Here is a 12,389-nt window from a genome sequence, read left to right as displayed (position 1 = left end):
TTGCTGGTGCTGTCATTTGACAAGTAGCAATGGCCATTTATAATGTAGGAAATAGAGGGAGGTTTTCATGATGGAATGAGATCAAGGGGCTCTGAACTGAGCCAGGCCTCACTTGCTGTGCTCATTACTACACAGGCAGGCTTTTCTCTTTCTCACTCTGGTGGCTACCTCTACCTCTTTCTCCCCTTCCTTTTCTCTCTCTCACTCTCTCCTTTCTTGACCTCTTGCTTTCTCTTTGTTGATTTGCTCTGTCCCTTCCTCCTCACTCCCTTGGAGGTCCCCTGCACCATACCTGTTCAGCTCAGAGGGAACCGTTCTATTTTTCTTTCTTTTCTTCCTCTCATTTAGTCTCTCCCCTCCCGTTGCTTTTAAACCTCTCACTCAGTGGGTGGCCTGTAGTACCTGCGCTGACTCTGAGTGTACCAATCAATACCAGCATCAGTGTTTGTGTGTACCTGAGCCTTCACTTCCACTCTCCCACCATTCTCCTCTTTTCCTATTTGTCTGTCTCTGGATTTGTGTGTTTCGGCGAGTGTGTGCACGTTGCATTTGTGAGCGTGTTTGTGCGCGGTGTCTGTGCGCGCAGTGTGGGTGTGAGCTGTTGTGTGTGTGTGTGAGCGGGGCGTGTGCGGTGCGTGTGCGGTGCGTGTGAGCTGTGCGTGTGCGGTGCGTGTGAGCTGTGCGTGTGCGGTGCGTGTGAGCGGTGCGTGTGAGCTGTGCGGTGCGTGTGTGTGAGCGGTGCGTGTACATGTGTGTGAGCGGTGTGTGTGAGCGGTGTGTGTGTGTGTGAGCGGTGTGTGTGTGTGTGAGCGGTGTGTGTGTGAGCGGTGTGTGTGTGAGCGGTGCGTGTGTGTGTGTGAGCGGTGCGTGTGTGTGTGTGTGTGTGTGTGTGTGTGAGCGGTGCGTGTGTGTGTGTGAGCGGTGCGTGTGTGTGTGTGAGCGGTGCGTGTGTGTGAGCGTTGTGTGTGTGTGTGGTGAGAGCGTGGTGAGAGCGTTGTGTGTGTGGTGCGTGTGTGTGAGTGGCGCGTGTGTGTGAGTGGCACGTGTGTGTGTGTGTGAGTGGCACGTGTGTGTGTGTGTGTGTGTGTGAGCGGCACGTGTGTGTGTGAGCGGCACGTGTGTGTGAGCGGCACGTGTGTGTGTGAGCGGCACGTGAGAGCGGTGTGTGTGTGTGTGTGAGCGGCACGCGTGAGCGTTGTGAGAGCGGTGTGTGTGTGTGTGTGTGTGGGGCACGTGTGAGCGGTGTGAGCGGTGTATGTGTGAGTGGTGTGTGTGTGCGGCACGTGAGAGCGGTGTGTGTGAGCGGCACGTGAGAGCGGTGTGTGTGTGTGTGTGTGCGAGAGCGGTGTGTGTGTGCGAGAGCGGTGTGTGTGTGCGAGAGCGGTGTGTGTGTGCGAGAGCGGTGTGTGTGTGCGAGAGCGGTGTGTGCGTGTGCGGCGTGCGCGAGCGGCGTGCGTGTGTGAGAGCGGCATGTGTGTGTGAGAGCGGCGCGCATCTGTGTGTGAGAGCGGCTCGTGTGTGTGTGTGTGTGTGTGTGAGAGAGAGCGGCTCGTGTGCGTGTGTGTGAGAGCGGTGTGTGTGTGTGTGTGTGAGAGCGGCGCGCGTGTGTGTGAGAGCGGTGCATGTGTGTGTGTGAGAGCGGTGCGTGCGTGTGTGTGTGTGTGTGTGAGTGGCTTTCCCTCTTACATATGCCCCTGTGAGGAAAAGTAATCTTCCCTTGTCACTCGTTAAAAGTACATTTACTCACTTGGATGCACCCCACAACTCTGTTTAACCGTGAATGTGTGTGTAGTGGGGAGAACATTCAAACAGTGTACACACACTTCTTCCCCCTCTTTCTTTTGGAAATGGAATCATTTTCACTTTGGGGGTAATTACAGTATGTTAAACTGTGTGCAAGGAGCTGTCCCCCCCCCCCCCCCCCGTGCAGCCACTGTGAAATTAACTCCATTCCCCTCCAACTCTGCTGCCATCTGTCATTACCCCCCCCCTAAATAATCTGTTGTCAGATGCTGTAAACATTGCCCGGTGGTTTGCAGAGAGTAAGAGAAACTGCTGAAAATGAACATCTTAAAATTGCATTGACTCCATTTATTATGCAGAGTGAGAGTCCATTATGGGTTCATTGTTCACTTAAATCTATAAAATTATCAGGTATTAGATGACGCTGGCTGTTTTGTGTCTCTTCCGGAAGGATGGAGATGTCAATGCCACAGTATTGTTGCATTGGAAGTGTTTTATGAATGAAGACAACTGGCAATAGTTCAAATTGCCTAATCAATTATAGTGATGTGAATGGGATGTTTTCCATCCGCTTGCATTGTGAATCTGAAACCTTTTTAGAAGGCCTTGACAGGTACGTTTCCCAAAGACGACATAAAGATCCTCTTTTAGCACTAAGGTTATCTTGGTAGGCCGTTGACGAACGATTATCTTAAAGTTAAAAGGGTTGTTTTTTGGGGGGAAACCCCAGGAGAGAATGGAGAGATGATATGACCAGTCTTGTCTGTTAAACTACGTGTGTGTGTGTGTTATTGAGCTACATCTTGAAGACTGCGTTGACACGCAACACCACAAGCCTATGTGTTGCAAATCAACTGGCTTGGCTGTGTAGCTCAGCAAAACCGAGATGAGTTGAGCAGCCGTGAACAACCGTATTAAAACACTGATGAACTGTAATTCATTTGGAGTTTATTCAACAGGATATTGGTTTGGGATATTAAACGTTTTCATGACTTTGGTTCCCTTGGTAACCCTGCTGTGTCGCAGGTTAGTTTAGGGTCAAATTCCAAATGTCGCTTACACATTTCTATATGCCCTTTCCCATATTCTCCCTACTCTAACACGGAACCCAAACCGGCTGCGCACGTGCGCTATCGTGCATACATTTATTTTGCCCCCCCCACACACCAAACCCGATCACGACATGCAGGTTAAAATATCAAAAACTCTGAACCAATGACATGAATTTGGGGACAGATCGAAAAGCATTAAACATGTATGGCAATTTAGCTAGTTAGCTTGCACTTGCTAGCTAACATTAACTTGTCCTATTTCACTAACGTGTTGTTTTTGTTGCTAGCGAATTTGTCCTGGGATATAAACATTGAGTTGTTATTTTACCTGAAATGCACAAGGACCTCTACTCCGACAATTAATCCACACACAAAACGACCAACCGAATCGTTTCTAGTCATCTCTCCTCCTTCCAGGCCTTTTCATCGTTTAATTTATATGGTGACCGCATCTAAACTTTCATAGTATTACCACGACTACCGGTAAAACAGTTCATCTTTCATTCACCCACGTGGGTATAACCAATGAGGAGATGGCACGTGGGTACCTGCTTCTATAAACCAATGAGGAGATGGGAGAGGCAGGACTTTCAGCACGATCTGTGTCAGAAATAGAAAGGATTTCTATTTTAGCCCTTTCATCGCAGACACTCGTTGGTGCCCGCGAGTAGTGTGGGTGCAATGATTGAATAACATGGATTTCTACATTTATTTTGCGACGCTCGTAAGCCATTCACAAGCACCCCATTTTTAATATCAGAGCCATAGATATGCACATTTAATTAAAAAGTTTAATTAAAAAAAAATTGTATTTAACTAAGCAAGTCAGTGAAGAACATTTCTTATGTACAATGAGGGCCTACACCGGCCAAACCCAGACGACACTGGGCCAATTGTGTGCTTCCCTATGGGACTCCCAATCACAGCCAGACGTGATGAAGCCTGGATTCGAACCAGAGACTGCATTGACGCCTCTTGCACTGAGATGCAGTGCCTTAGTGGCGCAGCGGTCTAAGTATGTAACTAACATCTCAGAATAGGATGGCTGATCTAGGATCAGGTCCACCCCTTTCCATTCAATCTTATTAATTTTGATCTGAAAGGCGAAACTGATTGTCAGTCAGCACTCATTCTGACACGTTGGATACATACGGCCCTGGTCAGCGTTACAAAATCGCATTTGATGCCATGCCAATAGAGCTGGTAGTTCAAATCTAATTTTCCGCTGAACACAACTAGTAGACTTTAAAATGCTTTACTTGCGAACCCTTTCCCACCAATACAGAGTTAAAAAGTAGGAAAATAATGTCAAAAGGAAACGGTAACACAATTCAACAACAACGAGACTATATACAAGGAGTACTGGTGCAGGGGTACGAGGTAGTTGAGGCAATATGCAGGGGGGTAAAAGTGACTAGGCAATCAGGATGAATAATAGAGTGGCAGCAGCGTCTATGAAGCGTGAGACAGAACCGAGTATATGTTGTCTTCAGAAAGTATTCACAACCCTTTGACTTTTTCCACATTTTGTGTTACAGCCTGAAGTTTGAAAATGTATTAAATGTAGATGTTTTGTCACTGGCCTACACCCAATACCCCATAATGTCAGAGGAATTATTTTTGTCATTTCTTTTGAGTCAAGTATTCAACCCCTTTTGTTATGGCAAGCCTAAATAAGTTCAGGTGTGAACATGGGCTTATTAACATGTCTCCTAATATATTGCATGGACTCACTCTGTGTGTAATAATATTGTTTAACAACAATTTTTTTTAATGACGACATCATCCCTGTACCCAAAACATACAATTATCTGTAAGGTCCCTCAGTCGAGTGGTGAATTTCAAACACAGATTTAACCACAAAGACCAGGGAGGTTTTCCATTGCCTTGCAAAGAAGGGCACCAATTGGTAGATGGGTAAAAATATTAAAAGCAGACATTGAGTATCCCTTTGAGCATGGTGAAGTTATTAATTATCAATACACCCAGTCACAACAAAGATGCAGGCGTCCTTCCTAACTTAGTTGCCGGAAAGGAAGGAAACGGCTCAGGGATTTCACCATGAGGACAATGGTGACTTTAAACCAGTTACAGAGTTTAATGGCTGTGATAGGAGAGAACTGAGGATGGTTTAACAACATTGTAGTTCCTCCACAATACTAACCTAAATGACAGCATGAAAAGAAGGAAGCCTGTACAGAATACACATTTCAAAACATGCATCCTGTTTGGAACAAGGCACCAAAGTAATACTGCACAAAAAAATGTCAGAGAAATTCACTTTTTGACCTGAATAGAAAGTATTATGTTTGGGACAAATAGAACTGTACACAACACTGAGTATCACGCTCTGTATTTTCAAGCATAGTGGTGGCTGCATCATGTTATGGGGATGCTTGCAATCGCTGAGGAGTGAGAATTAAAAAGGAAAGAATAGAAACGGAATAGACAAGCACAGGCAAAATCCTGGGAGATGAATTCACCTTTCAGCAGGACAATAACCTAAAAGTCAAGGCCACATCTACACTGGAGGTGCTTACCAAGAAGACGGTGAATGTTCCTGAGTGGACGATTTACAGTTTTGACTTAAATCTGCCGGAAAATCTAGGGCAAGACATGAAAATGGTTGTCTAGCAATGCTCAACAACCAATTTGACAGAGCTTGAAGAATTTTGAAAAGAACGAGTTAATGTTGCACCATCCAGATGTGGAAAGCTCTTAGAGACCCAAAAAGACTCAGCTGTCATCGCTGCCAAATGTTCTTCTACAAAGTATTGACTCAGGGGTGTGAATAGTTATGTAAATGAGATTTCTGTATTTAATTATTAATGCATTTCTAAAAAACATGTTTTCATTTTGTCATTATCACGGGATATTGTGTGTAGATGAAATAATAATTTGAATACATTTTGAATTCAGGAATGAATACTTTCTGAAGGCAATGTGTGTGTGTGTGTGTGTGTGTTGGAGTGTCAATGTAGTAGTGCTGCACAGGTTAACTCCTAACCTGCAGTCCCTACGGTTATGCAACACTCACTACAGAGTTCCAAACTGCCTCTGAAAGCAACATCAGCACACAAACGGTTTGTCAGGAGCTTCATGGAATGGGTTTTCTTGGACGAGCAGCCGCACACAAGCCTAAGATCACCATGCGCGTCGGCTGGATGGGGTGTAAAGCTGGCCGCCATTGGACTCTGGAGCAGTGGTAAATGCGTTCTCTGGTGTGATGGGTCACGCTTCACCATCTGGCAGTCTGACAGACGAATCTCGGTTTGGCAGATGCCAGGAGAATGCGACCTGCCCCAGTGCATAGTGCCAACTGTAAAGTTTGGTGGATGAGGAATAATGGTCTGGGGTTGTTTTTCATGATTCGGGCAAAGCCTCTTAGTTCCAGTGAAGGGAAATCTTAATACTACAGCCTACAATGACATTCTATATGATTCTATACAACTTTGTGGCAACAGTTTGGGGAAGGCCCTTTCCTGTTTCAGCATGACAATGCTCCCGTGCACAAAGTGAGGTCCATACAGAAATGGTTTGTCGAGATCAGTGTGGTAGAACTTGACTGGCCTGCACAGAGCCCTGACCTCAACCCCACTGAACACTTTTGGGATGAATTGGAACGCCGACTGCGAGCCGGGCCTACTCGCCCAACGTCAGTGCTAGACCTACAATGCTCGTGGCTGAATGGAAGCAAGTGCCCACAGAAATACTCCTAACATCAAGTGGAAAGCCTTCCCAGAAGAGTGGAGGCTGTTATAGCAGCAAATGCAGGACCAAATCCATATTAATGCCCATGATTTTAAAAATGTTCGACAAGCAGGTGTCCACATACTTTTGTATTTATAGTTTTATTTTATTAAATTTGTATTTTTTATTTCATCTTTATTTAACCAGGTAGGCCAGTTGAGAACAACTTTATTTAACCAGGCAGGCCAGTTGAGAACAAGTTCTCATTTACAACTGCGACGTGGCCAAGAATAAAGCAAAGCAGTTCGACACAAACAACAACACAGAGTTACACATGGAATAAACAAACAACAAACAGAATCAATAATACAGTAGAAAAAAATCTATATACACTGTGTGCAAATGAGGTAAGATAAGGGAGGTAAGGCAATAAATAGGCCATGTTGGTGAAGTAATTACAATATTAATACCAATTAAACACTGGAGTGATTGAGGTGCAGAAAAATGTGCAAGTAGAGATACTGGGGTGCAAAGGAGCAAGATACATAAATAAATACAGTATGGGGATGAGGTAGTTGGATGGGCTATTTACAAGATGGGCTATGTACAGGTGCAGTGATCTGTGAGCTGCTCTGACAGCTGGTGCTTAAAGCTAGTGAGGGAGATATGAGTCTCCAGCTTCAGTGATTTTTGCAGTTCGTTCCAGTCATTGGCAGCAGAGAACTGGAAGGAAAGGAGGCCAGAGGAATTGGCTTTGGGGGTGACTAGTGAGATATACCTGCTGGAGCTTGTGCTACGGGTGGGTGCTGCTATGGTGACCAGTGAGCTGAGATAATGCGGGGCTTTACCTAGCAGAGACTTGTAGATGACCTGGAGCCAGTGGGTTTGGCGACGAATATGAAGCGAGAGCCAGCCAACGAGAGCGTACAGGTCGCAATGGTGGGTAGTATATGGGGCTTTGGTGACAAAACGGATGGCACTGTGATAGACTGCAGCCAGTAGAGTGTTGGAGGCTATTTTGTAAATTACATAGTCGAGGATCGGTAGGATGGTCAGTTTTACAAGGGTATGTTTGGCAGCATGAGTGAAGGATGCTTTGTTGTGAAATAAGACGCCAATTTTAGATTTAATTTTGGATTGGAGATGCTTAATGTGAGTCTGGAAGGAGAGTTTACAATCTAACCAGACACCTTAGTATTTGTAGTTGTCCACATATCCCAAGTCAGAACTGTGATCGCAGCAGCTTTCCAATCTTTAGGGATCTCAGATGATACGAAAGAGAGGTTGAACAGACTAGTAATATGGGTTGCAACAATTGCAGTGGATAATTTTAAGAAAGATTGTCCAGATTGTCTAGCCCGGCTGATTTGAAGGGGTCCAGATTTTGCCGCTCTTTCAGAACATCAGCTATCTGGATTTGGGTGAAGGAGAAATGGGGGAGGCTTGGGCGAGTTGCTGTGGGGGGTGCCGGGCAGTTGACCGGGGTAGGGGTTGCCAGGTGGAAAGCATGGTCAGCCGTAGAGAAATGCTCATTGAAATTCTCAATTATAGTTATTATATGATTTATCATTGGTGACAGTGTTTCCTAGTGACAGTGTTTCCTTTCAGTGCAGTGGGCAGCTGGGAGGAGGTGCTCTTATTCTCCATGGACTTTTTTAAGTCTGTGCTACAGGATGCAAATTTCAGTTGGAAAAAGATAGCCTTAGCTTTCCCCACTTCCTGTGTATATTGGTTCCTAACTTCCCTGAAAAGCTGCATATCACGGGGGCTATTCGATGCTAATGCAGTACGCCACCGGATGTTTTTGTGCTGGTCAAGGGCAGTTGGGTCTGGAGTGAACCAAGGGCTATATCTTTTTTTTTTATGGAGCATGCTTATTTAAGATGGTGAGGAAGGCACTTTTAAAGAATAACCAGGCATCCTCTACTGATGGGACAAGGTCAATATCATTCCAGGATACCCCGGCCAGGTCGATTAAAAAGGGCAGGTTGGTTAGGATGATATCTATGAGGGTGCCCGTGTTTACGCATATCAAGCCTGTCTCAAAATACAACACTGCCCCTTTAAAACATAAGGTTTTTACAGGACTGGTTTATCAAAGACAGCTTGAAATGTAGCCTACATGTTTAGTGCTCTTGTAGGAAGCAGTAACTCCCCATTTGCTGACCTATACTTATCTATAACTGGGCTGGTAACTCGCTAACTAGCAAATAACACGTGCGGCTCTGTCCCCTGATCTGAAAAGCGTATTCACTGGCGGCTGATTGAAAGTCTGCTTGTGGGCTACCCCCACCAATAGAATTCTACTGTGTTGCGCTCTGGCTCTGCCTTCATAAAAATCACAGGCTCAATCTGGCAAAGTTAGATTTGTTTTGGATTGTTGCATTGAGAATGGGCGGATATAATGTTAATTCGATCACAGAAAAAAACATTGATCTACAGTGCATTCAAAAAGTATTCAGACCACTTCTCTTTTTCCACGTTTTGTTACGTTACAGCCTTATTCTAAAATGTATTAAATAAAAAATACTCATCAATCTACACACAATACCCTATAATGAAAAAGCAAAAAAGTTTTTTAAGAAAAAAAATCCAAAACAGAAATACCTTATTTACATACAGTACCAGTCAAGTTTTAGAACACCTACTCATTCAAGGTTTTTCTTTATTTTTACTATTTTCTACATTTTAGAATAATAATGAGGACATCAAAACTATGAAATAACACATGGAATCATGTGGTACTACATGACTCTATGTGTTTATCGTTTTGATATCTTCTATTATTCTACAATGTAGAAAATTGTTACAAAAAGAAAAACCCTGGAATGAGTAGGTGTTCTAAAACTTGACTGGTACTGCAATATAACACACACACACACACACACACACACACACACACACACACACAGATTGTAATATTGAGACAAACCTGCAAGTTGACCTTCTTCTTTACCTACAACTAATGATCATGCACTCCCCTCTCCGCCCACCCGATGGCAGTCTAACACAGCGGCACTCCATCACCATAGACTCTAATCTGCCTTTCTATTTTGATCACTTAAACAAGCTTTTGGCCAGAGGGAGGTTGAGGTGCAGATTTTGTACATGGTGCATTATACAGAGGTCTCTTGAGGGGTTAAGCGTTCTCTAAACTGTAGTAAATAATTGTTGTATTAACAAATGCAGTAAAAGCTCTGGCTCTCTAATGCGGACAGATAGGGAGAGATTTACCTCTTCTCTCTTTCCCTTGGTTTCACATGATTTCATTTGAAATGGGGAAAGAGCACTACAAAGTCCTCGTCATTTGATTTCTCAAAGATGGTCTGATTAATTACCTTTCATGTTTGGGATATTAGCCCAGTTAAGTGTGTGTGTGTGTGTGTGTGTGTGTAATGAGGACTTTGACCAGAGTACTAAGCATTTAGATCCTTAAACGGTAATTTCTCCTTCTCTCTTCTTTAGTCCCCTTCACCCACTTAATTTTCTCTTTCTCTTTCCCTCCATTCAGGTATGCCATCCCACCTGAGCACGGGAAAAGGCTGGAGAGGCTGGCTCAAGGTAAGACTACTCCAGATCCTCATGCACACTGACCATGTTTTACTATATACCTCCACGGAACGGTTTCAGTTTTTACTTTACATTCTATAATGGTATTTTAGTGTTTGGTGTGCTAAATGTGATACGCCACTCCGCCGTGTGTAGAGTTAGTTTATTTAGTTTACTCTGCTATCTCTATTTCCATGCCGCTTTTCACACAGACCGAGGCCTGCCCCCCTGTCACTCAAGGAGCACAGTTTTTGTTGCTCGACCATGAGACAACTTGCGTTCAGTCTGCATGGTCAATGCAGCACATGCTAACACTGCTGATTTCCACTTTGCTCTTAATATAAATCCACAAGCGTTCTATAATTATGCTATTAGTTTGTATCTTACTGTCTGCAAACAGCTAGTTTGTCTTTTCTAAGCAAGTTGTGGCTAAAATAAATAGTTTTAGCCACTAATTAGCTAATTCTAATAGCTATGTTGGCTATGAGTCAGCACAAACGTAGCTAGCTAATGAAGCCTGATACCAGTGATGGTGTAGACCTAAATTGACGTGTTTGTGCAACAGTGTCTTCTAAATCAAAGAGAAATAGGTGAAGCATGAATATGTTAGCTGCACGTAATAGCTAAGAGAACATTCAATGTAGCCAAAGGTTATTGGGTCCCCTAGGAAACTCTGACCAACCCTTTGGTTCCTACCCTGTCACAATAACTGCCTGACTTTTTCTTTCATTGTCATGTCAAACAACACTGTGTTCAAAGTGACCACTATCATATACTAATAATAATTATTCTACATCCATGATTCCAACAATTCACCCAAGTTTTTATTTTTTTCATATAAAATTGCAAGTCATGTTGCAGTTATTGTTGAAAATAAATAAAGCTTCAATTTTTCTTGCCATATCGTGCAGCTCTAAGTGGCAGTGTGGAAATGATCTCAAATGAGTGCAGGGAATGCAGAAATAGATTATTTTTGATTTGAAGTTTGATTGAACAGTATAAAACAATCAGAATGGAGAAAGCCCCATTTGAAATCGCTTAGAAAAATCACTTAGGAGAGAGAACTTCATCTCAAACTCAAAGGACAAAATGAAGCTTAAAGTTAATATTGCCCCGGGGAGAGTTTCACAGTGCCAGCTGCATTTTAATGGGGATTAATACACGGGCTCAGCCAGCACATTATTCACCTTTATCAGCTCACGCAGCAGCCGCCAGAGAGAACGCCTCTGAGACCAACAGGCTCTGAAACAATGCAATGAAAATGAAGTTTGAAATGGGCCTCGATTATACTGTCAGTTACATTAAAGTTTAACTGGGCAAACGATCTCCCATTCTTTGAGGCATGGCACAGACGGCTCGTCAGAGGTGTGAGAGAGCGAGAGACAGAGAAACAGATCTCTTTCCCTCTTTTCTAGTAAGTTGAAGGCCTCGGACACTAATGATTATACGAGAGACGCTGGTTTGTTTTTGAAGAGATGGCTCTGGTCTTTGAGGCTCTGGCCGTGAAATGAATTGTAGTCCTCTGAAGAGGGGCGATGAAGAAAGAGGTGAGGGTTTTACACATGATTGAGATTAGTTTTTGTTTAGGGGACAGCCACCTCTCGCCCTGAGAAGTCTGTGTAGAAAAGGCGACATAAATGGGCCGTAGAAGTCTTAAAAAAAAGACAAAAGAAAGATGAAATGGTATGATGCAGAAAATAACCGCCACTCGCATGCTTTCACAAGTTTGAAAAAAGAAAATGGTGTCATGACACAGCTGGCACAAGCTCTCAAGTACTTTATATGATATCACCAGGCGCCATTTGATGCTGGTCGGCGGAGGTATGTTCCTATGTGTCAACAAAAGTTTCTCACTCTTCAGTTTGGCTTGTCGTGCAGCCTGGTCCGGTGACCCGGGGTCCGACACGAAGGGAGGGATTGTGGGACCAAGGAAATTATGATAATTAAAGGCTTTCTGGGCGTGCACTGCATGTTGCTCAGAGCGCTGTGACCCCCATGTTTTCCGTCTGACAGAGGGGAGAGCTCTTTACTGATAACCCCCAACCACCAATTATATCTCCCGTTTGGGTGGAGAGCGTAAGCCTGTCCTGCAATGTCTCTGTCTGTAAGAAGCCAGACTTCCCTCCTGTGGCCTATCCACTCCCCGGACGTGGGGTTATGTAGTCGACATAAGCAGGAAGCCGATGACAAAATTATAGTGTATTGTTTGAGGTTTTAAATGTTACAATTTCCCTTGGGAAACACGCCATATTTCACATGCAGAACACGTTTCACTAGTATGGATGCCACAACAGGTGGATTCAGGAAATGGGAGGCAATTTAGTAATGTGGTGTTTTTGTGTGTTGTTCCCCCAC

At 44.0% G+C, this 12,389-nt stretch overlaps 1 protein-coding gene across 1 annotated transcript in view; it reads left to right on the top strand.

The window, feature by feature from the left end:
* The window catches only part of LOC110533913 (lysine-specific demethylase 4B), a 97,965-nt gene that overhangs the window by 14,421 nt on the left and 71,155 nt on the right, over nt 1–12,389 (top strand). Inside the window, exon 6 of the mRNA XM_036940651.1 lies at nt 9,997–10,046. Coding sequence (XP_036796546.1) covers nt 9,997–10,046 — 50 coding nt within the window. The remainder of the gene's footprint in view (nt 1–9,996; nt 10,047–12,389) is intronic.

The sequence above is a fragment of the Oncorhynchus mykiss genome, chromosome 1, assembly GCF_013265735.2.
Source record: "Oncorhynchus mykiss isolate Arlee chromosome 1, USDA_OmykA_1.1, whole genome shotgun sequence".
NCBI lineage: Eukaryota > Metazoa > Chordata > Actinopteri > Salmoniformes > Salmonidae > Oncorhynchus > Oncorhynchus mykiss.
The sequence above is the reverse complement of the archived record's forward strand: the minus strand, read 5'-3'. Positions and strand labels throughout refer to the sequence as shown.